Source organism: Gracilinanus agilis, chromosome 4 (assembly GCF_016433145.1).
Source record: "Gracilinanus agilis isolate LMUSP501 chromosome 4, AgileGrace, whole genome shotgun sequence".
NCBI classification, from domain to species: Eukaryota; Metazoa; Chordata; class Mammalia; order Didelphimorphia; family Didelphidae; genus Gracilinanus; species Gracilinanus agilis.
Window position 1 is genome coordinate 520,656,397 of NC_058133.1, and position 26,131 is coordinate 520,682,527.

General features: G+C 44.8%; 1 protein-coding gene across 1 annotated transcript in view; it reads left to right on the forward strand.

Moving 5' to 3' along the window:
* TRPM8 (transient receptor potential cation channel subfamily M member 8) overlaps window positions 1-18,400 on the forward strand; it is a 53,015-nt gene extending 34,615 nt beyond the window's left edge. Inside the window, exons 17-25 of the mRNA XM_044673394.1 lie at window positions 2,897-2,988; window positions 3,795-3,936; window positions 4,453-4,624; window positions 5,049-5,226; window positions 8,056-8,246; window positions 9,121-9,220; window positions 9,966-9,999; window positions 12,986-13,068; window positions 18,108-18,400. Coding sequence (XP_044529329.1) covers window positions 2,897-2,988; window positions 3,795-3,936; window positions 4,453-4,624; window positions 5,049-5,226; window positions 8,056-8,246; window positions 9,121-9,220; window positions 9,966-9,999; window positions 12,986-13,036 — 960 coding nt within the window. The 3' untranslated portion in view covers window positions 13,037-13,068; window positions 18,108-18,400. The remainder of the gene's footprint in view (window positions 1-2,896; window positions 2,989-3,794; window positions 3,937-4,452; window positions 4,625-5,048; window positions 5,227-8,055; window positions 8,247-9,120; window positions 9,221-9,965; window positions 10,000-12,985; window positions 13,069-18,107) is intronic.
* Window positions 18,401-26,131: the final 7,731 nt, after the last annotated feature.

The window sequence follows — 26,131 nt, forward strand, 5'->3', positions numbered from 1 at the left end:
TGTCGAAATGACTTTGGGTTCTCAGCATTCTGGAACCAAAATCTTCCATCTACTCTTGGGTGCAAGTGGAGATTCCCAAGCTTGAGGCGAGTGTGAAGAAGCAAGGATGACACCAAGCCTGAATGACTAAGAGATGGCAACGAATCTACATCAGGGTGGTAGGAAGATGGGAGCGTTTGGGGGAAAGATAGCAAGTTCTGTTCTGGAAATGCATCCAACAGGCGACTGAGGTCAAGAGAGAATCGGGTTGGGCACGTAGGCCTGTCAAGTACAAAATGCAGAACTCTCATCTAAGAGTTTGGCATTTTGAAAATATATGTTCTCACCAATGGATCATTTGGGACCATCCACCATAGGAGAGAAATGAAGCAGAAAGACCGCTACATTTGGAGGTTGGGATTATGGGTTCAAATCTTGACTCTGACAAGAAGAGGGCTTTTTACTCTCTCTGAGTCTCAGTCTAGTCTCGTCCATAGATATCCTCCACAGTCCCTTCCAGATTTCCATCCAGGAGCCTACGATCCAGTAGGGAGTAACAAAGAATTCTCTTTTGTGTGCCAGAATCTAGCCCTTGGAGGCGCTGAATCTCAACAGGTTTTGCCAGTTATAGGAAGCCACCATGCTAAGGATGCATCCTAGGAGGAAGCTGTTCACCTAAGGCAGGGGTTCCCAAACCTTTTTGGCCTCCCGCCCCCTTTCCAGAAAAGATATGACTTTGCTCCCTGGAAATGAATTTTTTTTTATTTTAATAGCAATTAATAGGAAAGATCAATGCACCTGTGGCCATCACCGCCCCCTGGATCGCTGCAGCACCCACCAGGGGGCGCTGGCGCCCACTTTGGGAATCACTGACCTAAGTGATTGTTCTTAATGAATGACATCATTTCACTCTTTTTTATATGACTGTGCCAAGCAACCAAGTTCTGTAGGGTCATAATAATCATTAACCATTATAATTCTGTGTCAAATAGAGAAGCAGAATGGTGTCACAGTGGATAGAGATCTGGCCTGAGAATCACCAAGACCTGGATCTTAGCTGTCTTACCTTAAGTACCCCCACGTAATGGGATGTAATATAGGCTGTATGGAAAGACTTGGGGCTCTGCCTTCAGAGGTTATTGTAATTCAGTCATTTTCAATTGTGCATGTCTCTTCATGACCCATTGGGGGTTTTCTTAGCAAAGGCACTGAGGCACTTCACCATTTCCTTCTCTAACTCATTTTACAGATAAGGAGACTGAAGCAGATGGAGGTAGAGTGACTTGGCCAGGGTCATACAGCTATTAAGTATCTGAGATTTTCCTGACTCTAGGCCTGGTGCTCTATCTACTTTGGCTTCACTTAGCTGCCTGACATTAGAGGACTTGAGTTCAAATCTCACCTCTCAGGCTTGTTACCTGTGTAACCTCGAGCAAATCTCTTTACTTCACTAGACCTCTGTTTCCACGTAAGTAAGATGAAGGAGTTGGGCTCACTGACCTCCTGAGGTCCTTCCAGCTGCAGAACCATGATCCCAAGGTCATGCAAGACTATGACTTGTGGATCCTCTTTGGTAGACAGAATTTCTTCTCTGGGATTTCCTACAACAAGGAAATCACAAGTCTATCACCACACATTCCCTGAAAAAAAATTATGATCAGGCATCTAGATTCAAAGATAATGGCCAATATTCTTAAAGAGCTTGTCAAGCGTCTTATTTGACCCTCTCCACAACCACATAGGGTCAAACACTAGAGCTAATGTTAGCCCCATTTTGAAGATGAGGAAACCGAGGCTTAGAGATGTCATGTGGCTCATCTGCCCATGGTTGCAGAAGAATTGTGTCCAAGGCAGAACTTTCCAAGTCTAGGGATGGGCTCCAAAGGAATAGACTGGAGCTTGTGCCTTTGCTCTTTCACTTATTAGCCGTATCACCTTAGGTAAGTCTTCCTTTCTTCAAGTGCAAAATGTGGGAGTTGGACATCTTTCAGGTATCTTCCAACTCCAAGGTCCTCTGAAGTCTATGGGATATTGGGGGAGTTCTGGAGAACATGCAGAACTGAGCATCGTGGATAGATGAATAGAGATGGATGGATCAATATACTAGACAATAGGCATAGATGGGTGGAAGATCAATATAATAGAGATGGATGGATGGATAGATAGACAGATGGACGGATGGACAGAGAGACAGACAGAAGGATGGATGGATTGATAGACTAGATAGATAGATAACATATAGATCAATGAATAGATGATAAAGCATTTGGAATGTGTGAAGGAGACGCACTATATATACTAAGTTCTGGGAATACAGACACAAACACGGAAGACAGTCCCAACCCTTAAAAAAACATTTTTTCCATCCTAATTGAGGAAGAGCCTACAAAAAGGGAAGCTGGGAGGGAGCCCAGACGTGATGAGGAGACGGCCCAGAACTGGTTGGCTTCTTGGTCCTGAGCAAAAGCCCAGCAGCAGAGTCATAATTCTAGCAAGCAGATGAGGATGGTAGGCTGAAAAGAGACAGTATGGCAAGACTCATAGAGCCAGCGATGCTTCCTGTTAATGCGAAGAACTACAAGCTACGAACCATGCCTTGTAGCCAATACCTGCCCCTGCACAGGGGGCCCTGAGTGACCTTTGACTGTGAAAAGCTCGATGAACGCCTGCTGACGGGCCTTCGATGCCGTGAGCATCTGTTTCCCACATCCAGAAGGCTCAGAACTCTCTGGGATAGTCGGACGTCAGCCAGAGAACCACGGTGTAGCTTGGAACCCTGAGCTTCCAGCCTTGCGCCTTGCATAGTGTTCCAAACTAGTTGGCCCCGAGTGAAGGCTGGAAAACGAGGGAGTGGCCGGCCGGGCGGGCTCGGTCGGCACCCCTTAACCGCGGTGCCCCTTCCCTCTTCTGTCCACAGTGGTACATGAACGGGCTCAAGTACTTCACAGACCTGTGGAACGTCATGGACACGCTGGGGTTATTTTACTTCATAGCAGGGATCGTCTTCCGGTAAGGAACTTCCGTGACCTTTCTAAATCCTGCACTGTCTGAACTCTGTTAAATGGAGAAAAGGAGAATATGTCGACAGCGGTGGGTGGTGGATGGGTGGCCCCACTTCATAGCGGGCCGTGGATGATGTCTCCAAATAGCAAACGTAGGGAGGAGTTCCATACTCGGCCCCCCAGAACCCAGACATGCCGAGGTGTCCCCTCATGTAGAGCGCACGTCTCTCTTCACTAGGAGAGACACCACCGTTTAGGGGAAGGATCTCCGGACCTTGGGGCTAAAAGACCTGAGTTCAAATTCCAGCTCTTCCAGTTACGACGGCTGTGGTCTTGGGCACATGCTCACTTCTCTAAATTCCAGGCACCCATTTGTAAAATGGGGATCATAATGCTTTATGGTACAGAATCACTGTGAGGATTATAGATTCCCTTACCAGAATTTATATATAAATTTTATATATATATATATATAAATGACCAGAAATGACCTTCGTGGTCATCTAGTCAAATCCCTTCCATTTACAGATAAGGAAACTGAGGCCCACTTGACCAAAGAAGGTCACTTAAATAGAATCACAGAATTTAAGAGGCGAAGGGGGCTCTGCAGCCCTGAGTTCAGCCTCTACATAAAAGAAATCTCCACTAATGCTGGCCTCCTTAGTGTTCACATACGCAAGGATAGCCTTAGTTCCTTGTCAAAGGAGAACCTATTGCAAAAGATTTCCCCTGCTTGGTTTTTGCTCTAACAAAATGGAAGGCTTTCTAAAATGCTGCTTCTTTCTTGCACGCTCCTTCTCCTCCTCTCGACAGGCTCCACTCCTCCAACAAAAGCTCCCTGTATTCTGGGCGTGTCATCTTTTGCCTGGATTACATCATTTTTACTCTGAGGCTCATCCACATTTTCACTGTGAGCAGAAATCTGGGACCCAAAATCATTATGCTGCAGAGGATGGTAAGATTCATGAGTGGGGACAGAAGAATGAGAGGCTGCAGAGAGAGGCTTCCAGGGGCACAACCTCAGGGTTGCTACCTTGTGATGTTGCCCCAAAGGGCAGACAGACAGTCCTTGGGCACTTCCCATGTAGCTCAGGAGTTCCCATGGCCAAACCAATTCCACACCTGGGGGCTAACTTGCCAATGATCAACCCCTCTGACCACTAGGCTAAGCCTCGAATGATAGAAAGCTCAGACTCGGGCTGGCATTCGAAGCCATTCGAGCCTGATTGAAGATGCCAGGGTGGGTGTTCAGCTGGTCTAGCTTTTTGAACCCAGAGTCAACTGCATGGCACAAGGAGTAAGAAGAAGTTAAGACTTTTTTAAGTCAGTGCTGGAATGAGCCCTGGGGAATTCGCTTTCCTACTTAGTCTGCAGAGACCCTCAACATGCAGTTACTGGGAGATGAGGGGGCTGAACCCACTCAGCAGGTGGTGAAAGGGGCACTGACACGTTTTCCACCCTCCTCTGCCAGCTCATCGACGTCTTCTTCTTCCTCTTCCTCTTCGCCGTTTGGATGGTTGCCTTTGGGGTGGCTCGTCAGGGCATCCTGAGACAGAACGAGCACCGCTGGGAGTGGATCTTCCGCTCGGTGATCTATGAGCCCTACCTGGCCATGTTTGGCCAGGTGCCCAGTGACGTGGACGGTAACCAGCTGTGTTCTTGTGCCTTCCCTGTGTACGCATGGCTCAGCGAGGGATTCTTTGCCATCAGACATCATTTCTTTAGTCTTGCCCAGTTGCTCCAAACATTTCCTCTGCAGCATCTTCCAGGTTCTTAGATTATAAGAACCCTAAACATGTGTGGACGGTCTAAGGTTTGCCCTCTCATTCGATCCTCCCATTCAACACCTGGCAAGCCCGTGTCATTATTGTTCCCCCTTTCCCGAGGGGGAAACTGAGGCGGGCAAAGGGTAAGTGACTTGCCCAGAGACACACCGTAATAAATATCTGAGGCCAGATTTGAAGTCAGTGTATCACAAATGTCAAAATATCTCCCGCAGTAGAGCAGCCCCTTCTCCCTCCATCCTGCCCAGAGCATCACTGACTTGGCTTCTCTCTGGGCCCTCAGGTACCACTTATGACCTCTCCCACTGCACCTTCACTGGAAATGAATCCAAACCTCTGTGCGTGGAATTGGATGAACACCGGCTGCCCCGATTCCCCGAGTGGATCACCATACCCCTTGTGTGCATCTATATGCTGTCCACCAACATCCTGCTGGTGAACCTGCTGGTTGCCATGTTTGGGTATGTACTGGGGCCGCTCTCCAACTGGAAAAAATGGCAATGTAGCATCTTCGGAGAGGCCGCATTCCCAATATGCTCTTCCCTTCCTCCCTCCCTCCCTCCCTTTCCTTTCCTTTCTTCGCTTGCCTTCCCTTTCTTTTCCTTTCCTTTTTTCCTTTCTTCCTTCCCTCTTCCCTCCCTCTCTCCTTTCCCTCAATGAGCATTTATTAAGCGCCTAAGATAAAAGTGAAACCATCTCTGCCCTCAAGGAGTTTCTGTTCTAGGTGAGTGTGGAAGCCATTAACACACTAAACCAAGCAAACTCCACCTAAGAATGTAGGCCAGAATGCCAGGGAGGAGAAAGGGGGAGGAGTAAAGGAGAGACCTCGTGGAAGAAGCAGTGTCTGTCCTGGGGGCAGAGTGGAGGAAAGGGGCCAATCAAGGCATGAGGGACCAACAGACCCAAAGCCCAGCAGTGGGAAGTGAGATGCTTGTGCAACAGGCAAAAGCAACGAGGCCAGCTGGCCTGGAATGTAGAACGTGTGGGAAGGAGCCTTAACCATTCCTTGGATTGTTCTGACATCGAAAGCAAGTCCATCTTGAATGCCACCTTCTCCAGGAAGCCCCCCACAATTGCCCTCTGCTGAGGCCAATTGGTTTTTCCGCGTGTTCTCTTAGAGAGAACTTTATCGAGATCGTGGTGATGAGACCAGCTCCCGTGGTCCAATTCTGCTGCCAATGGAGGTCTCTCCCTGCTTCCTGAAGCCCCACTTGGCAGAGATCTGGCCTCATTTCACATTCCCGTTTCTCGAGAGAGGCAGCCCCTGAGGGCAGGGACTGCTCTGTGCTTTGGGAGCCCCAGTTCTGGGCACAGCGCCTGGCATATAGGAGAGCTGCGAAGCCTACGGAACTTGCCGAGTATTTGGGAGTCTGAGAACACCAAGGGTTAGTTAGTGCATAAAAGTCCTCTGAATTGCTCTCCCGATTTTCTTGGCACAAAGGAAAGCATAATGCTGCACGTCCTCCGGGACTCCCACCGCCTGCAGTAAGCCCTGCCCGCTCTGGGGCAGTGGGAAGACACTAGCTCTGAAACCTGGATTTGAATCCTGGCTCCGCCATGTAGCCTTGAGGTGCCTTAGAGGAACCCGTTTCATCTCCCTGGACCCTGTTTGCCCATCCATATGATGGGAATCGCACTGGCCGTGAGAGGGGAGGACACAGACTTGAGTCTTCACTCTTCCTCTTGATACTTTAACCTCTCGGGCAAATCACCTCTTGGAGCCTCAGTTTCCTCATCCATAAAGTGAGGGGTATATAGGTGGCCTCTGAGACCTTCAAAGTGGCTTCCACCTCTAGATGTTCGAGGACTACAGTTCTAATCCCGACTCGGCCAATTACTACTTGCGTGGCCTCGAAGGAGTCACTTCCCTCCTGTGAGCCCAAGCTTCTTCTTCTGCAAAATGAGGATGCCGGACCCCAAGGTCTCTACCATCTCTTCTCCCTTGAAATCTGGCGATCCCATTCACCTCAGTCAGCTCAACCCTATTCCACAGCAGCTGGGAACGGCCGCCTCAACACACGCTTGGGGGCTTAAAGTAGCTCCCACAGTGCCCTCCGATGGCATCGAAGGGCGAAAGGAGACAGACGTAAGCCTCGGAAATGGCTCTGCATTAACGGGATGGACCGCTGCGCGCAATCTCAAAGGCTCGATTGTCTTCTAGACACAGGCTCCCGGGTTCGGCCTCTGCACGCATTTGTTGTGCTTGAGCCAGTTCAGTCGTGTCTGACTCTTGGGGACCCACAGAGGGTTTTCTTGGTGACGACACTGCTGTGCTTTGCCATTTCCTTCTCCAGCTCATTTTACCATTGGGGAAACTGAGGCCAAAAGGGTTAAGTGACTTGCCCTGGAGCACACAGCTAGTCGGTGTCTGGGGCCAGATTTGACTCATAAAGATGAGTCAGCTTGGGTCAGAGGCGAGATCTGAAATAAAATCTTGGCTGTGCTCTCGCATTATACATTAATTAACCAGAATAACGAATTCATTAACCAAACAAATGCTGGAAGGACCGTGCTCTTTGCCGGCTTTTTGGATCTTCCAGCGTTTCATTTTCTATTCAGAAAGGAAACGAGCTCCAGTCCTCCCTCCGGTTCTTGGTTCTGAAGCGGCCCTCCCCCTCCTCCTTCCTGGGCTCTGGAGCCCAATCGCAGTGGTCTCTGCCCACAAAACCAGCCCTGGACCCTCTCGGCAGGAACAACCTCCCCAACAACGGCAGCCTGTAACCATCCCAGAAGCAACTTCATCTTACTTTTGTCCAGTGCCCTGATCATGTGAAATCATGCATCGTCCTCAGCTGGGTTTGTCTTATCAGCCGTGTGGACCTCCGGGAAGGCAAAGGCCCATGTCTCAACTAAAGTTCCTGTGCACATCTTCAGAGGTGACTGGGTGGTGTGGTGGCTACAGAGTTGGACCCAGAATCAAGAAGATCCGAAATCGAATTCCTCCTCAGACGCTTTCTAGGCATGTTGAATAACCTCATCTAGGAAGTGGGAATTATAACAACACTTGCTTCATGAGGCTAGCCACTGGCACCATTATGTCCTCCTGGCGCCTGGCCCTGGCCTGTGCCCACAGCAAAGCCTCGAATCCGTGTTCGTTGACTACATCATGGGGGAAGGAGGGAAGAAAGGAGGGCAGGGAGGGGAAAGGTAGGAAAGGTTTGGTACCGAGACTCACAGCTCGCTAAGCTTCTCTGCAGCCCTCGGATTGTGAGGGGAGGATTGTCTGAAGCGCCCTTGGCTGGGCTCCCAGAGCTGGGGGTCACACCGGCTCCCTTCCTTCTCCCTGCCAGGTACACGGTGGGGACCGTGCAAGAGAACAACGACCAGGTGTGGAAGTTCCAGCGCTACTTCCTGGTCCAGGAGTACTGCAGCCGCCTCAACATCCCCTTCCCCTTCGTGGTCTTTGCTTACTTCTACATGGTGGTGAAGAAATGCCTCAAGTGCTGCTGCAAGGAAAAACACGCAGACAGCGCCGCCTGCTGTGAGTGCTGGCAGCCTCTGGCACCAGGAGGCTCCTCGGCACGCACACAGGCACCCCCGACAGGGCGAATGCCGTAGAGCAGACCAGCCGCCCACTTTCACAGCTGGACACTCTATGATTGTATATAGGAGAGAGGGAGAGGGAGACAGAGACAGAGACAGACAGACAGACAGACAGAAAGAGAGAGAGAGGGAGAGGGAGAGGGAGACAGAGAGAAGGAGAGAGAGAGGGAAAGGAGACGGAGAGGGAGATGGAGATGGAGAGACAGAGACAAACAGACAGAAAGAAAGAGAGAGAGAGGGAGAGGGAGACAGAGACAGACAGACAGACAGACAGAAAGAGAGAGAGAAGGAGGGTGAGGGAGAAGGAGAGGGAGAGGGAGACAGAGAGACAGAGACAGACAGACAGAAAGAGAGAGAGAGAGGGAGGAAGGGAGAGAGAGAGAGGGAGAGGGAGACAGAGACAGAGACAGAGAAACAGAAACAGACAGAGCGGGGAGGGAGAGGGAGAGACAGAGACAGAGACAGAAAGAGAGACAGAGACAGACAGAGAGAGGGGGAAGGGAGAGGGAGAGACAGAGACAGAGACACAGAGACACAGAGAGAGACAGAGACAGACAGAGAGACAGAGACAGACAGAGAGACAGAGGGAGGGAGGCAGCAGGTAAACGAATGCCGTCCACAGAGCATTTATGACATACTAACTGTAGACGAGTCAATGGCGCTGAGCTGGCCATACAAAGACGAAGGGCAGCTCAGTGCCTACCCTCAGAGATCTGGGGAGGGGAGAGGACGCAGCATTCCCACAGCAGGCATGTACGTGAGCATCTGAAGGGGGAATGTGCTCTCACAATGCCTTTTTGCCTCTCTTCAAGGTGTCACAAATGATGATAATGAAACCCTGTCCTGGGAAGCTGTGATGAAAGAAAACTACCTGGTCAAGATCAACACCAAAGCCAACGACCACACGGAAGAGTACGTCAATCCTCCTCTTCTTTCGAACCCTCACCATCTGTCCTGGTATTAGTCCCGAGAGGGAAGAGAAGCGAGGGCTAGACATCTGGGGCTAAGTGATGTTACAGATAATATTGTTATCGAATGATGTAGTTAAAGATATTGGGGCTTTATGAACAGCCATATTGATAACTAGAAGAACCACGAGCCTGCTAAGATCTAATTCAAAAACGGCCCACCATACCTTCCCCTTGGCTGCTTCCTAGGAAAGAGAGCGTGTCCCAATCACGTCCGGAGTCTTATGCCTCTCTCTACGTCATCACACTTTCTGCCCACCTGTATTACACAAGAGGAATTATGGGAAATGTAGTTTTGAAGGAGTCCTAAACGTCCAAGGAAGTTTAGACCAGGGACCTCAAAGTCAGTTCAAAGAACCTCAAGGAACCCCAAATTTCCAAAATCACAGTGACTCGCCAGGGGCACACCTCTAGGACAGGTCTGAGGCCAGATTTGGATTGGGGTCCTCCCAGCTCCAGTCTGGCTTGCTATCCACGCGCTGCCTCTCTACCTCCTTTGATTCTCGAGGTCATTGAGAGGGCTCAGCTTCTTTGAATCCAACCTCCCCAGCCATCTGGTAAGCCTACTGTTAGATGACCGCAGTGACCGCTTCTGCAGGGAAGCAGGAAAGCCTCCAGGGAAGCCTCGTGCCTGTCAGAGAGATTGTCAAACAGTCTTTAACAATGGCTCTCTCTTCTCTTCTTTGCAGAATAAGACACCGGTTCAGACAGCTGGACACAAAGGTACTGTGTGCTCTTTAGGGTGGAGAGGGGGGCGTCTGGGACCACTCCTAGCAACCCAAACCAGAAAGCCTTCTCCATTCACACACACACACACACACACACACACACACACACACACACACACGACTATACACTTGCAGTTGGAAGGGTCTTTGAGCTCATCCACTTCATTTTACAGAGGAGAAAACGGAGACCCAGAGAGGTTCAATGAATTGCCCAAGGTCACAAAGGTAATCATTGGCAGAGGCAAGACTAGAACCCAGGTCCTCTGAGTCCAGATTCCAGGTCCTCAGACCATCGTACAGGTCAGCCCTAGCCTTACAGACTTCGTCCCTCAAGTCTTTGTGCCCCACTGGATCACAAATTTAGAGCTAAAAGCCTCTTAGAGACCCTCTATTCTGATCCATTCCTTCTCCAGATGAGAAACGTGAAGAGGGCAAGCCCTGTATGGCTCAGCCTTTCAGCAGCATAAGCAGAATATGAGCCCACATCATCTTATTCTGGTTTTTCTCCTACACTGGGCTGCCTCGTCAGCCTCTTGGGAGTCAAAGACCTGGAGTGTTAGGGGAACCGCCGCAGCCTTTGTACGTGCCACAGCTGCCTTATCAGAACTCCCAAGCCGTGCCCTGCCTTCTCTCCCTGAGGCCTCCCAGCAGCCACTGCTTGTTTTGAGGAGTCCCAATCAACTTTCAACAAGTTTGGCTCTTTTCTGACCAGCGACTCCCTCCCGCTCCAGGCTTTACCTCTTAGACCTTTGGGCTGACTCTCGTGTCTAATGAAGTCAGAGCAGAGCAATAAACCATTTCTTGCCTCCAGGAGCTGGTCAGACTGATAACGTGAATGGGTTCAAGGAGGGCTTCAATGAATTTCTGAATCATAGAGCCATAATAGCTCCCGTAGCAGATCCTGTTCTTGAGATGGGAGGGTGCCCAGAGGCCATTTAGTCCTCTCTTGCTCCAAGGCCGGAGTTGGAGGCTATTCAGGGTGAGGTCCATGAATCTGGAAGATGAACCGAGGTAATGGACTCCTTGGGGTCACTGTCAGAGATACGACACAAGCCAGAACAGACCTCCATTCTGACCCATCGGGACACCTCCTAGAATCCTTTGTAATTCAGTAACAAACAAATGAGATCTTTCTGACCAGGTCGACATGGAGTTCCCACCATGAAGCCTCCCCCATCCTGATACCCACAAGATATCAAAAGTAGAAGGGTTGGACCAGATAAATGGAAGATCCACTATGGAAAAGAATCCCAGAGTAAGAAAATTTGAAGGAATAAGGCCCAGCCACACCAACGGGGCACCAAGGAAGCCACACCAACGGGGCACCAAGGAAGCAAAGGAAGAACAAAACGTTACCAGATTTCAAGGTTGGAATCGGAGTATCGGAGTATCAAGAAGAGGAGACAAAGTCAAACCAATCACTTTAGGCAATTATAAGGAGATTTTCATAGGGGAAGAGGCCAAAACAATGGTTCAAGCGAAGTCTTGCTGCTGCTGTCCATCTCAGTTATCCATATGAACTCTGCCCCTTAAAAAAAAAAGAAAAAAAGAAGAAAGAAACAGAATTTCTCCATGGAAACCATGCTAAAGAAGATGCCTTAGCGGCTGCTTTGCTGCTGTACCTTGTAGACGTTGGGTCTTTGTCGTCATCTGCCTTGCAGCTGACACCTTTCTCTGTGTTGTCTCTATTAGGTCAATGAGATCCTTGAGGTTAAGAGGAGTCCCCATTTGGGGGGATATCTTTAACCCCAGTGCTTAACACGATGCTTTGCACATAACAAGCTCTTAAATGCTTCTCCATTCCTTCCTTCCTCTTTTACCTCTCTAAATGAACATCGATGATGTCATCTGTCACAAAAAAACATGGACTCGGTTTATTGCAGCTGTCCATGCGTATGTAAATGGTTATCAGACAACAGTGAAGAAGCATTTATTAAGGGACGAGCTAGGTTCTGGGGATACAAAGAAAGGGGGGAAGAACACTCTCCTTGCTCACAGGCTGATAGAGATGACATTGTGTAAATACTGATCTATAGTCAAGATATGCACAAAGTAGATGGAGAGGGACCCCAGAAGGAATAGGGGACGTCCTCTTCAGGCAATGAAAATCCCCAACGGCATTTGTGTTCTTTTTAGAAAAAGTCTCATGACAAGAGCAAAGGATACTTGGTGGACAGCCTGAGGATTCCACTGGGATCTCTTTAATGTCAGCAAAAAATCAAAGAAATCCCCCCCCCAGAACCTTGGAGGGTTTCCAACAGTGGGGAACTTCTGGGAGGACCTGGGCAAGAATTGCATGGATGAGCAGGCAGGGATTAATTTGGATCATCATCAATGGGGTGGTCGTCTAGCCATGGAGATCACCTATCCACATTTAAGAGAAAGCAGAAAAAGGAGAAAGCACCATATTTTACCAAAAAAATGTTTCTCTGACTAAGTGATATGGCCAGAGAGAAGCCAACTGAGTAGACATTATAGAGGATTCATGTGATTTTTATCAGTTTTCTAAAAATCAGATTTATGAATTAAAATGAGCTGTACATTCCCTACCTGATAATGAAGCGAAATGCACATTATTAAGATTCTCTTGTTCTCAAGTATACAATTTTTGTATGCAAGTTTGGTCTTCTATTTGTGCATTTGGGGAGCACCACATGGGCAGTGATTGGTTGAGCTGCTTGGAAGCATTATTTTCTTGTAGACTCCGTTCTAACGGCTCATTGCACATGATCATACCAATCTTGTATCTTCCGAGGGGGATCTATAGGAGGCCAGTGTTCATTTGCTAATGGCTTGTCTATTTGCTTTTGGGAAATATGTGATGGCGTATGAAATGAATGAGAATAATACGTGATTTGTTCGCTGTCCTGAATGCTTGTTTTCTACATTTATTCCACAGATAAATCATAATGCAATGTTCAGGAATCTGATTGGCTAATTTGTAATTAATCCAGGCCTATATTTTTTTTTCTTTTTCAAAGCTGAATGATCTCAAAGGTCTTCTGAAAGAGATTGCTTATAAAATCAAATAGCAAAAGAGTCAGAAAACAGCAGCTGCGACTGAGTAAGTGCCTTTCTGGGGTTTCTTTCAACTAAAGTCACATTGACATATTTTGAGCCTGCTCTTTAAGACAGATGTGTTCTTTCATCGTTGTCCTAGACAGTTCATGATAAAGTTGTTGCTGGCAATGGGTACATTTCCCTGGAGCCTCCCAAATTTTTTTTTAACCCTTGTACTTCAGTCTCATAGGTGGAAGATTGGTAAGGGTGGGCAATGGGGGTCAAGTGACTTGCCCAGGGTCACACAGCTAGGAAGTGGCTGAGGCCGGGTTTGAACCTAGGACCTTCTGTCTCTAGGCCTGACTCTCACTCCACTGAGCTACCCAGCTGCCCCCCTCCCAAATTTTTTAACTTCCCCAAACTTGTGTGACATCAGAATGAAAGACAAAAGTCCTAACTTCCTGACTCTGCTCAACTAGCCAGTCATTTCTCTAGTTTCTTTGGTACTTGGAGCTGTCCAACTGCTGAAAAAACTTGGTGTGGAGATATTGCAAAGAAAGCACAGAATTGGCCTTTTGCTGGGAATTAAAGAGACTGAGAAATAACTAGGTAGGTCAAGGCGGGGGGGGGGGGTAACAGAACCTTTATTTGATACATTTAATTCAAAAGAGAATGCCATGTGACTTTGCTAGAGATTCCTAAGCCTAGGACTACAGAGTGGTGAGTCACAGAGAACTATCCACTAGACAATATCCACCCCCCAAATTAGGGTACAGATAGCACCTCTGAAACTAGCAGAGCCCCCATCCACCTTGTCATCACCAAGCCATGATGCACCACTCACGCCTGCCTGTCCCACCTCCTGCTTTTTGCCTCTATGGACTGTCTTCGCTCATTAGAATGTAAACTCCTCCAGGGTAAGGACTCACTTGCTTGTATTTGTATCCTCAGTGCTTAGTCTGGCACACAGTAGTAAATGCTGTTTCTTTCATCCCTTCAACAGTTTGAAAAATCGTACTGAAACCTTTCTTAGGACCAGCATTCTTTGGGAAATATAGGAAAGGGAAAGGAAAAGGATGAGGAAAGTGCTTGATCATACAAATCTGAGGCTACTTTTTATACATTAGACACATTAAAGAAGGACCTAGATTTGAATCCTGTCTCTGACACTGACTAGCTATTTGTTCCTGGATGAGTTACTTAGCCTCAGTTTCCTCATCTGCAAAATGAGGATCATAAGACACATTCTTCTGACAACGAAGGATCATTGTGAGGAAAGCAGTGTGTATACCTTAGACCAGTGATTCCCAAAGTGGGCACTACTGCTCCCTGGTGGATGCTACAGTGATCCGGGGGAGGCGGTGATGGCCACAGGTGCATTGATCTTTCCTATTAATTGCTATTAAAATTTTAAAAAAATTAACTTCCAGGGGGCTAAGGAATATTTTTTCTGGAAAGGGGGCAGGAGGCCAAAAAAGTTTGGGAACCACTGCCTTAGACTGATGGGAGCTTTTACTATTGTCATATTCTGTATTCATCCTGCAGCACAATCCTCAGCCAGGGTCTCTTGTGGGACGGTTTAGAAGTGACCATTCTCTCATAAGGTTCTTCTATTCCTTTTGCTCAGCAAAGACCTTTGTGTCAGCTCTAATCCTATCGCGAAGTGTTCATTTTCACAGTATTGCAACTTCAAAGAGGAAATTGAGCATAATATCCCTGAAAGACAACCCAAGGGTATTTAGAAAGTGCTTGTGCTTCCTTTAAGAGTGAGGTGGAAGTAGTGAAATTTTTTTTTATAATTAACTATGCCTTCAGTTTTTAAGCATTTGCCATCCTCACTAACTTCCCCTTTTTGGGGTCCAGACCTGATTTCATTTGTGTAGGGCAGAGACATCAAACACGCAGCCCCCAACACTGCCAAATGCAGCTCACTCCCTATCTGATTTAATGTGTTGATGTTTTAGTAATAACAAATCTATAAATGTGTGTTTTCTAGGTGAACATGTGGTCCTCCCATGGGGATTATCATGTATGATTTTGTGGTCCCTGTTTCTGTTTGGTATGTGTGGAAAACCCCTCTCCTGATTCCAATTAGCATCTGCTCTACAGTGAAGAGTCTTAGTTTAAGTGACTTGCCCAAAGTCACACAACCCAAATGAGTCAAAGGCAGAATTTAAGTCCTGGTTTTACAACAAGGCTGACTCTCTAGACACTATTTGCTTAACAACACACCAATTATATTTCTCCTGCAATGAAATATGAGGCCATAAGGCTTCCTTTCCAGATATCATGAATATTTACCAGGACACCTTCTCACACCTCTGAATTATGGAAGATTTCAAAAATGGTGCCACTCTTTCCTTTAGGGCTCATCAAGCCCTTGATTCCTAAGATTTCCTCAATAGGCAGGACTGTGAGAGCTCCTCCCCTTAGAGAGGCATCTGCCTGACCATTGGTCTTTCTTGAATAAGATGCAGGTGCTTAGTTAATTTGGGTAGTTTGCTCTTTCCTTCTTCAGTCAGTGGCCTCTCTTCTGTGATATCCTCTGGGTTGGTTTTATGCTTTACTTCTCTGCTCAGAGAAACTGACACAGAGACCTACTTCTGTAAATACAGAAGCAGCCAAGATGATCCTTGAGCTGAGTCCTATCTGATTGGTCTCCTGACTACAGGGCCACAGACTGTGATTTTTTATTTCAAATGGTATTTGTTTCCTCACTTAACTTCTCTTGTCATTCTTGCCCCTAACAAAGGCTGTGTGAAAAGATGATTTCCAATTCCTGAAAGGATCGAAGACTCAGTGCTGAAAGAGACCTGAGAGGCCCTTGAGTCCTATCCCCTCATTTTACAGAAGAATCTGAGAGGCACAGAGAGATTAAGGGACTTGCCCAGAGCCACATATCTAATAACTGTAGAAGTGGGATTTGAATCCAGGTCTTCCTGGGACTCCAAATCCATGACCCTATGTTGAAAGCTATCCAACACCTCCAGATAATCTGATAAGGACAGCTTAGGTGATAAAGAAATGGGGCACGTCTTTCTGTCTTTCTGTCAGCTCATAGTTCCAGCTTCCCAACCAGCAGCATGGAGTTTATTTATATAGATTTCAAGACTCATTTCACAAAAAAGAACCCCAAGAAATTTCGCAGTTGCGCAGAAATTACAAATTATGTCATGTCAAAACACAAAAAACCTCAGTCTTCAAGGTAGAGATTAGCCTGGAATAGAACAAGGTCCAAGGTTGAATTGTAGCCACCTTATTATCAGAAAGCTAAATGAGGTTTTGTCTAATTTTGACCTTGACTGTCTAGAAATATTGTTTTGATCTCAAGAAGCTGCATTTTAGCCGAGAGAGAGTGTTAACCTCTTGACTTCTGGTTTGCTAAGAACTTAGTTTTCCAATAAGACTATAATGCTTTTCCAATAAGAAAAGGTGTGGATCAAAAAAGGAGTCAAAAGAGGAGTCGAGATTTTTATGTTTGATAGTCCCACATGTGGCTCTGACTAGCAGAGTAGCTTTCGATGGGGTCCAGATAAAAATATCTATTTGAGACTCTATTTCTCTTATTGGCCTCCCACATATTCGCCCTTTTCTTTTAAATTGAAGTGATTTATTATACATCAAAACTTTTATTAATGAAGAGTCATAGAGTAGTTATAACCATCAGCTACACATGGATCTGATGGGATTTACAGATTATGCTGTTTCTTTATGGCTCACAACAACCCTATCCACTATGCAAGGCTACCTCTCAATATAGGAGAGTCTAGGGTAGGAGAGGGAAGAACCACTTACTGCAAGCCTTTAATTCAATTCAATCCGTCAAGCATTCACTAAGAGCCTACTGCATATCAAGCAGAGAAGAAACAGCAGCTCAGGAGAGAGAGAGTCAGCCTTGGAGCCAGAAAGCCCCAAGTTCAAGTCTCATATTAGTCCTAAACTGGCCATGTAATACTGAACAAATCACTCAGCATCTCAGTGACCCAGGCAACTCTCTCTAAGAATCTAAACTGCCCAACAGAGGCTTATCTACAGACATCAGGGGAGTTGGCTCTATCACCAATATGGCAAATTGAGACAGAGGGAAAAGGTACCAACCATGTTATTAAATGCTACAGATTCAAAAGTTAAAACAAATGGTGGGAGGAGGTAAACGATTCTCCCAAAGTGTTAACCCATCAGTGACTTTCCTTTTTTGACTTTTCTACAAAAATAATGTACACTCATTGAGAGTGAAGCCTGTTTTAATTTTTCAACCTTGTGTCTCCAGTGCCTTGTATATATAATAATTAAGTTGTCTGCCTGAGGAACCTAGGCTGAGAAAATAGAAGTGACAGCATCTTCTTCCCCTGACATCCATACTGACTTTGGATGGAGATGAGAATAAGAGGGGACAGTGGAGATGTGTAATGGGAATTACTCCTCACCGACATGGAGAATTGGTCATCCTAGCATGACTAACCCTAAGTCTGATCATAGGACTTAGAGTTGGAAGGGACTTTAGAATCCAGTTAGCCTTTCATTTTATAGAGGAAGGAACTGAAACCTAGAGAAGTGGATTATCTTCCCCATCCATGGTCATAGAGGTAGTAATTAGCAAGGCTAGACTAGATTCCAAGGCTAAATACTGATCCAATTCCTTTCACATTGACTCCTATTACAACCTTTCTTCTATAATAAAAAAATTCTCCAAGTAGTGACTCATTTGTTCTGACATATTCAAGATCCTGCTGGTCAGAGAAGGAAAGGTCATGAAATCTGAGATGGATAAATTTGTCTCTCTCTCTCTCTCAACATAAAATGGCAGCTGTCCCTTCTCCTCTTAGCCAGACAACATGGGCCAAACTCAATCCACAGAGAGCTATCAACAGAAAGTTTAATGTCCTTGGGGGGGGGTCTTATTTAGTCTTCAGCAATAAGGAAAATGGCCATATAGAAAACCCACCCTATTAAACAAGGTCTGAGCAGGCTAATCAGAAACCTTCTGAGACCTAACTCAATGGTCAAGAGTCCTTAAGAAACAAACAAACAGATAGACTTAATCATGAGAATAAGTGGAGGTAGGAAATAAGTTCTAAAAATCACTTTTCTCTGTTTTCCTAGAATCTAACTTCTAACAGAGACATCTTGGGATCACCATCACCAATGAAAAGATGCCAGGAACTTGAATCACCTTTTTTGTAAGCAGAAAAGCCAAAAATGGTCTGTACTGCTGAGTGACACTTCTTTCAGCAGGAGCACGAGGAGGGTTTTTAAGTGACCCTGGCCCAACTGATGCCTCAAAGCCCAGGGCCACATGTTCATCCATGAAGATGGATGTTGGCAGGGACATTGTGTGTCTCTTGTTCTTCTTGACTCAACCTTATCTTCTAGTCTGGTTCTCAATAAGTACTTGATTAAATTTTCTTCTTTCATATTAATATTTCATATTATTCAATCACTTGTAGACCCCTGGATCTCACAGGACAGTTTCTTAACTAAGAGCTAGATCAAGACTTTATCTGCCATTGGGTTAGTGATGGTGCAATGGAAAGAGTGCTAAATCTGGAGTCAGAGAAACAAGGTTCAAAATTCTGCTCTACTACTTACTACCTGTATGACCTTGGGCAAGTCATTTAACACTTAGGGCCTCAGCTTCTTCCATCAAATGTAAGAAATACAAAATCAGGAGTAGCTTGACCAAGATGGCCTCCAAAGCCATTCTCAAATCGAAATCTTGAGTTCTTCAATGTTCTTGTTGTTGTGTTCCTGATTGGCTCTCCTCTCCTACCACATTCTCATTGGTTTACTCCTGAACCATCATATTTCACCAGTGGTCCCAAGCATCCCAGAAGAGCCACGTTGCTCAGTAATATTCTCATTTTCGTGAAACTCTCCTCCCATCAAAGATGACCTTGAGCTATGCCTTCTACAATAAGCTTTGCAAGAAATTACCTACTGAAGAGAGAGGCGATTCTAGGACAGATTATTATCAAAAATGTATCTTCTATTAAGGGATGATCAGAAGATTTTCTTAATTGGCTGACTGGAAGCCCATGATGATCTACTAGGCTGTGCTGCCAGCACAAGATGAATACTAGGAGCAGGAATACTCTGGGCAGTTGTTCCCTTCTTATTGCTTCCCAAACTGCCTCATGAGAGGGCCCTCATTCTGTGAGATACAAGAATGCAGATAGGTCTTAGGGACACAGGAGCAGGGAGAAATGCTCGAACAATATAGTCAGCTCATAAATCAAAGAGGAATAAACACAGTCGTCTTAATACTGGGAGGTCAAGGAAATTAAACTGAGAAGTTAATGCCAAGCCTCACTGGGAGTCATTGTACATTCCTGCTGTTTTCAAAACTCTCCAAGAAGTGATGGAGAACTTTGCCTAAGAAAAAAGCATGGAAAGTCCATGGGGGAATTATAACCTGCTCTTGCTCAGCTTTTCAACTTCTGAATAGCTCATAAATACAGCAGAGAAGCAGAGGAAGCTTGGAAAGAAACTATTTGGAGGTCAACTAATAAACAAAACTCCTAAAGCTTGAGCTAGGAAGATTAACTGTTTAACATCAACTGCCTCAGTTTCCTCACCTGTAACATGGGAAGGGTTGGGCTTGGTAGACCTTTCCAGCCCTACCAGAGTAGGCACTTAACAGATATTTGTAGAGGATTGGATTGATCTGCTCATCGATATTCTTACTGACTCTCCATCACAAACTTCCATTTTCTATAAGGAAAATGGAACATCCAGCCAGTGAACAGATTAAGACTAGAAGTGGATGGGAACTCCTTCTCATCCTGTCAAAGGGGATTCCTGACTTAGATGACTTTCTGGAGACACAATGGGGAAAACCTCAGGATTCACTCAAGGAAGAAAAGCTCTTTAAATGGTGGTCTATAGTTTCTACATGCCCTAGCTTGTCAATGGGAAATTGCTGGCTTTTTGAAGCTTAGCTAATAAGATGGCTCACAGGCACTGTACAGTAGCTCAAACCCAAGGTGCTATGTCCATCCCTCTGTATGGTACACGTTTATCTCAGTTCAGTTACTGGCAACAGCCACATAATCTAAATAAGAATAGAGTGCAGCTTGGCTTAAACAAATTTATCTATAAATTAAATATCATATGAATCGTAATGTGTGGCCTGATTTCTTTCGAGTGGAGAACTTTGAATTTCCAACTTCATGGGCCCAAGTGTGGGCTCTCCTGCCTAGAACTTCCTTCCCAGGGACCAGTGACAATCTGGTTGAGCTATATTCTCTCTTGGAACCTGAAGGAAGTCTTCATTTTAACTCTTGGCCACTGTTTCTTACTCTTTAAAAAGAAAATGAGGCGACCTCTCAGTCTCAGCTTCTCCATCTCCTGCTCTCATTGCTTCCATTTTATCTTGTCTGTATCTTGTCTGTCCATTGCTCTTTGCACACTTGCTCCTCCATAAGACCATAAAACTCCATAGGGCTTCTCAAGGGCAAGCAGAGATTGTTTTTTGCTTTCCTTTGTGCCCCCAGAACTTAAAAGTAAGCTTCGTATGCACTTGTTGACTTGACTTGCAAACCCTAAAGCCCTACAGTAATGCAGGCTGGTGTTCTTCTGAAGTCAGATTAGTCTACTCTCCATTTATGTTGGGAAAAATCAAAGTTTATGGGTTACCAAAACTTCCCACTGGCAGGAACATCACCCACAGGGGGATCCAGCTTTGCCTAGGGCACAGAAGAGGATGGAGGGACCAAATTGTCTATGTCTCTTTAGTTTCTTGAATCAGAAAGAACAACAAGGTTGGGGGTGTGGATGGGGAGAGTTTGGTGGCCCTGGAAGAAGATTCCCCACTCCTATTCTGGACTGGAGAAGAAGTAGATCATAGGATCATAAATTAAGACCTGGGGGGGGGGGGCTTTGGAGGCCATCTTGTCCATCTCCTCATTTTAAAGAAGAGAAAATTATGAGCTAGAATTAAAGAACTTGCCCAATGTCACAAAACCTTTGGGAATTGAAAGCAATGTCACTATAGGGAAGTGAGAAAGGATGAAAACCAATGGGAGAGGGAAGAGATTGCTGGAAACCGTTTCCTCATTCTGTGTGCCCCACCAAACAATACATACTATACACCCACACCCACATTCAGACTTTGCAACTGGCCTCTGGAGAGGAGAGAGAGGCAGAGAAAGGAGAAGAAAGCGGATACAGAAGTCAAAGTTTTTCCTCCATTTCTTGGGCTCTTCCCTCCTCTGGCAGTTGGGGAAGGATAAGATATGGAGGCAAGCAGGTGAAGGAGTATTCATGTCAGCTGGGGTTGAGGAAGGGATCTTTCTCCCCACTCTAGCTCTGGGACTTTGGTTTGAGGATGATTCCCCCCCCCCCCCATCCAGTGACAGTGCAGCACTAACCTTCCGTTTACTTGGAGTCCCTCAGAAAACACTGCTTTTCTCCAGGGCCCCCACCTCCTAAATGGTTCTAAGAGCGGGTGCCTATATTCTAGCTATTCAGAATCTTTTTGAGTTCTGGACTCCTTCGTATTCAGTAAGGAGGAGCCTATGAAGCCCTATTCCGAATCATATTTTTAAATGCAGAAAATCAAATACATGGAACTATCAAGAAGCCAGTTAGATTGAAATGGTTATCAACCTTTTAAAACAAAAAGGGTCATAGACTCCAAGTTGAAGCACTGCCTTAATTTATTCAGAATTCATGAATAGTTATTCAATCTCATCTTTCCATGAGAGAATGAGCTCCAATGGTAAAAAGAGTCACTGTTCTACAGATTGTTTCCAGTGAAGTATAAGGGTTAAAATAGGGGTTTTGACAAGAGAGCTGCTTTTAATAATTTAGGTTTTAATGAGAACATAGTAGAGTTGTAAATTAATATTATCCCTTTAAGCCAGAGAAAAGAAAACTTCTAGCAGCTTTTAACAATTAACAATTTAGTTTGATTAAAATAGAGAGAGTAGTAAAATGAATATAGTAAAGGAGGGAAATATAGGAAAGAGGTAGAGAAAGAAATTTTCCTAATGTCTATACTATTTATCCTGTAACTGCCTATAACTATAATCTAAAACTGCCTATAACTACCTTTAAAGCAACCATCCCACAAAGTTCCAACCCAATCCAGCCCAATCAAAACCAACCCAATCGGTGTTTAATCCAACCCCAATTAGGTCTGTCAATGAAGACCAGTCACCTTCCAAAAAATTCAAGGAAGGGGAAAAAAACCTAATGGCCCAAACCAAAAGCCAAAAGCCAAAAAGCCTTCTAAAGGCTAAAGCCAAAAGCCCTCTCAGTAAGCTCAGGCCCACCTTTACATTCCAGCAACTAAATGCCAACCCACACCACTAGCAAACAAGCTCCAATGAGCAACTCATGCCCAGCAGCCAATTTCCCCACAACTGTCAGTCCTAACTGTCAGCAATTGACAGGCCAACCAACCCACGCTGGCTCCCTTTTATAACCTTCTCTTACCTCACTTCCTGCCTCTATGGTTTTTACTTCCGGTCACTGTGGGCTGGTTAATCCCTACACATCTCTATGGTAAGAGGACCTCCAGGTCCCCCGTTAAATTTAAAAAGGAGTAAAGAATTCCTTTTTACAAAAGGGAACGTACTTCTCCCCGTTCCCCCACCCCCACCCCAGCTTCAAAAAGGTTTGTTTGTTGTTTGTTTTTTTTTTTTTTACTTCAAGTAGATATCGGTTGATTAAATGGCCTAGAACCAAAGCCCCAACTTAGTTGGAGTGATCTCAAAGATGAATTAAGTGTTCTGTAATAGTGAAGGACATAAGAAACTCTAGTTTTTAGGGAAGGTGGAATTTTAGTGTAACACTAAATACATACATAAAATGTCAACAAACATTATACGTATATTTATATGTCTATATATGAATAGACACATAATAGAAAGGCATAAATAGCAAAAATCCTTTACAGGCCATAATACAACAAAAATCAGTTCAGGGAGCACAAACAAAAGAGCCAGGCCCAAATTGATACATAGTAATAAAATTTTAAATAATGAGAAGGTCAAGGGGACAGCTAGATGGCTCAGTGAATAGAAAGTCAAACCTAGAAACAGGAGGTCCTGGGTTCAAATGTTGCCTGAGATACTTCCTAGTTATGTGATCCTGGACAAGTCACTTAACCCCCATTGCCTAGCCTTTACCACTGTTCTGTCTTAAAAGAAATACCCAGTATTGATTCTAAGATGGAAGGTGAGGGTTTTAAAGAAAAAATAATAGTGAGTAAGTCAAAGTGCAAATCTCTCAGAAACAACCAATAATTAGATGAAAGATAATGACAATGATGAAAAAACTTGCCAAAATGTGTGAGATGTAGCTAAAGCTGTCCTTCATGGAAAAATTATATGATTATAAACATGCATGAACAAAAGAGAGAATAAATGAACTGAATATCCATTTTTAAAATTGGAAACCCAACAAATACCAACCCCAAACAAGCCCAAAATAAAAAACATTAAAAGTTAGAAGAGAAATAGAAAGAAATTTAAAAACAAAAATCCTGTAGAAATGATTAGCAAAACTAAAAGCTGGTTCTTTTCAGAAGACTAATAACTAACATTAATTAAATACCTATTTACTATGTGTCAGACAGTGTCAGAGGAGAAAAGGGGGCATAGATATGATGAGGGCAATAAAAAGTGAAAAGTCATGGATAACACCAAAGTGGCAAGCCTGGCTGACTGAGAAGATTGCATTAACCTCTATAATAAGAGGGAAAGGGGAGGGGGATACGAATTTAGAGGGAAAGATGCTAAGTTCTATTTTGGATCTGATGATTTTGAGATGTCTACAAGACTTCAAGTTTAAGATCTCGATAAGACAAACAAGCTGTTGATCATGTAGAACTATGCCTCTGGAGAGAGACTAGGGTTAGATAAATAAATCTGAGAGAGATGATAACTGAACCCATGAGAAATGATGAGCTTGCTAAGTGACACAGTATAGAGAGAGAAGAGAGGAGAGGAGAGGAGAGGAGAGAAGGCCAATGATAGACTCTTGGGGTTCAAAACCAATTAATGGACATGGCTTGGAGGAAGACCTAGCAAAGAAAATAAGAGTGGTCAGACAGGTAAAGAGAATTGGTAGAAAATAGTGTCTCTAAAGATGGGAGAGAACCCAGAAGAAGAAGGTGATCAACGGTATTAAAGGCTGCAGAGAAATAAAAAAGGATAATGACTGAGAAAACCAGTTGGAAATTAAGAAATTATTAGCAATTGTGGAGGGAGGTTTCAGTCAAAGAGAGAAGTTTTCAAGTCAGAAGCCAGACTACAAAAAATTAAGAAAAGACTGAGAGGAAGTAGAGGCACCAATTGTAGATGGACATTTCAAGGAGCTTAGCCACAAAAGGCAGGATAAAACTATGGGAATTATAGGATCAAAGGAAGAGTTTTTCAGAAGAGAAGTAACCAGTAGATGAGTCTGAGAGAATAGGAGTGACAGAGGGAGCAATCTGCTGGAGAAAAGAAGAAGAAATGAAATCACCTGGACAGACAGAAGGGTTTGTGCTGCCAAGAAGAGTCATTTCTTCATGTGAGACATGGATAAAAAAGAATATAGCAGTGTCAGAGTAATCTGAGGTGAGGGGTGGTAAAGAAGAGGGAGCTCATGGCAAAGGGCCCTATTCTTTTTCAGTGAAGTATTAGGCCAGGTTCTCAGCTGAGTGGGCTAGGGCAAGGGGAAATATGGAAGGTTTGTAGATGGATGAAAAGGTTTGGAAGAATTGGTGTGGTGAGTTGAATAGTAAATTATTAATGAGGTATAAAAAGGTTGCCTTTCAGCAGTGAGGGCCCAGTGGAAATTATGTAACATAAATTTGTAATGGATCCAATAAGTTCATTATTTTTCTCTAGTTTCACTCAGCAGTAGATGAATAGGAGCAGATAATGGATGGTGGGTAAAAGTTACATTCTCATATTTCCCTTCCCCCACAACTCCTACAACACCAAAACACAACTATTTGATTAATCTCTCAATCGATTAATTTTCCCCATCTATTTTCTTCCTGGACCATTTTTCTTTCTTCTTGATAGCATATTTCTTTAATGTGTCATCTTGATTTTTTTTCTTTTAGATCATCTTATGTCCTTGCAGCCAATCTAGTGATGAGTCAGGGAAAGGTGGGCTACAGGTGGCAAAGGGCAAATTTACAGTTCCCAGTTCTTTCCTTCCTTTAAGACAGCGGTTCCCAAACATTTTTTGGCCTCCCATCCCCTTTCCAGAAAAAAATATTCCTTAGCCCCCTGGAAATTATTTTTTTTTAATTTTAATAGCAATTAATAGTAAAGATAAATGCACCTGTGGCCATCACCGACTTCCTGGATCACTGCAGCACCCACCAGGGGGCGGTGGCGCCCTCTTTGGGAATCACTGCTTTAAGATGTCCTCATGAAGTTCTTGGGCTTTGTGCCACTTTTTGCTGGTTCCTTGAAGAGTTCCAAAGCTGCCTTTTCCCAAGGAAACGTGTTTGTTGGGGGCTACTAATGTAGACCCTTCTATTAGCTATTCCAGAGGCACTCCTATTGATACCCCAAATCCTCTGACCCTCCCAAATTCACAAGATTATCTTCTGGCCAAGAGTGAGAGAGGTAGTTTCTCTTCTCCTTACCCCGACTCCTTCCTAAGTGACTTCCTGTGGAGACTTAGCTGGACTGCTCTCTCTTCCAGGCTGTCCACAGACCCATGAAGGTCCAAGTTTCAACTTTGCATTCTTTGTTTCCTTAAGATGCACAGGACATGACTGAATCTCTTCAGACAATCCCAATACACCTCCTGTGTGAAGTCATTTGATTTTATTCAATGATTTTCATCTTTTCAAAATTGATTGCAGACTTTTTGCCTTCAAGTTTAATGTTTTTAATTGATTGAATAGAGACATCCTCATCTTGTTAAGGCAATCACTTTAAGTGGCCTTGCTTGATGCCCCCTCTCCACCCTTACAAATGCCATGGTCCTTATTACTGTGTGCCCAATGGCAGGAACAAAGTGTCTGTCATTGGGATGTCGATCATTCCCTATAGATCTTCTTTGGTACGAAATTATGTTCAAAAGATTGGGGTCCATTAGTCATTACTGACTCTTTCGTAACCAGGAAAAAAAACATAAAGCTTCTTTCACACTTAGTCATGTTATTATTGCGG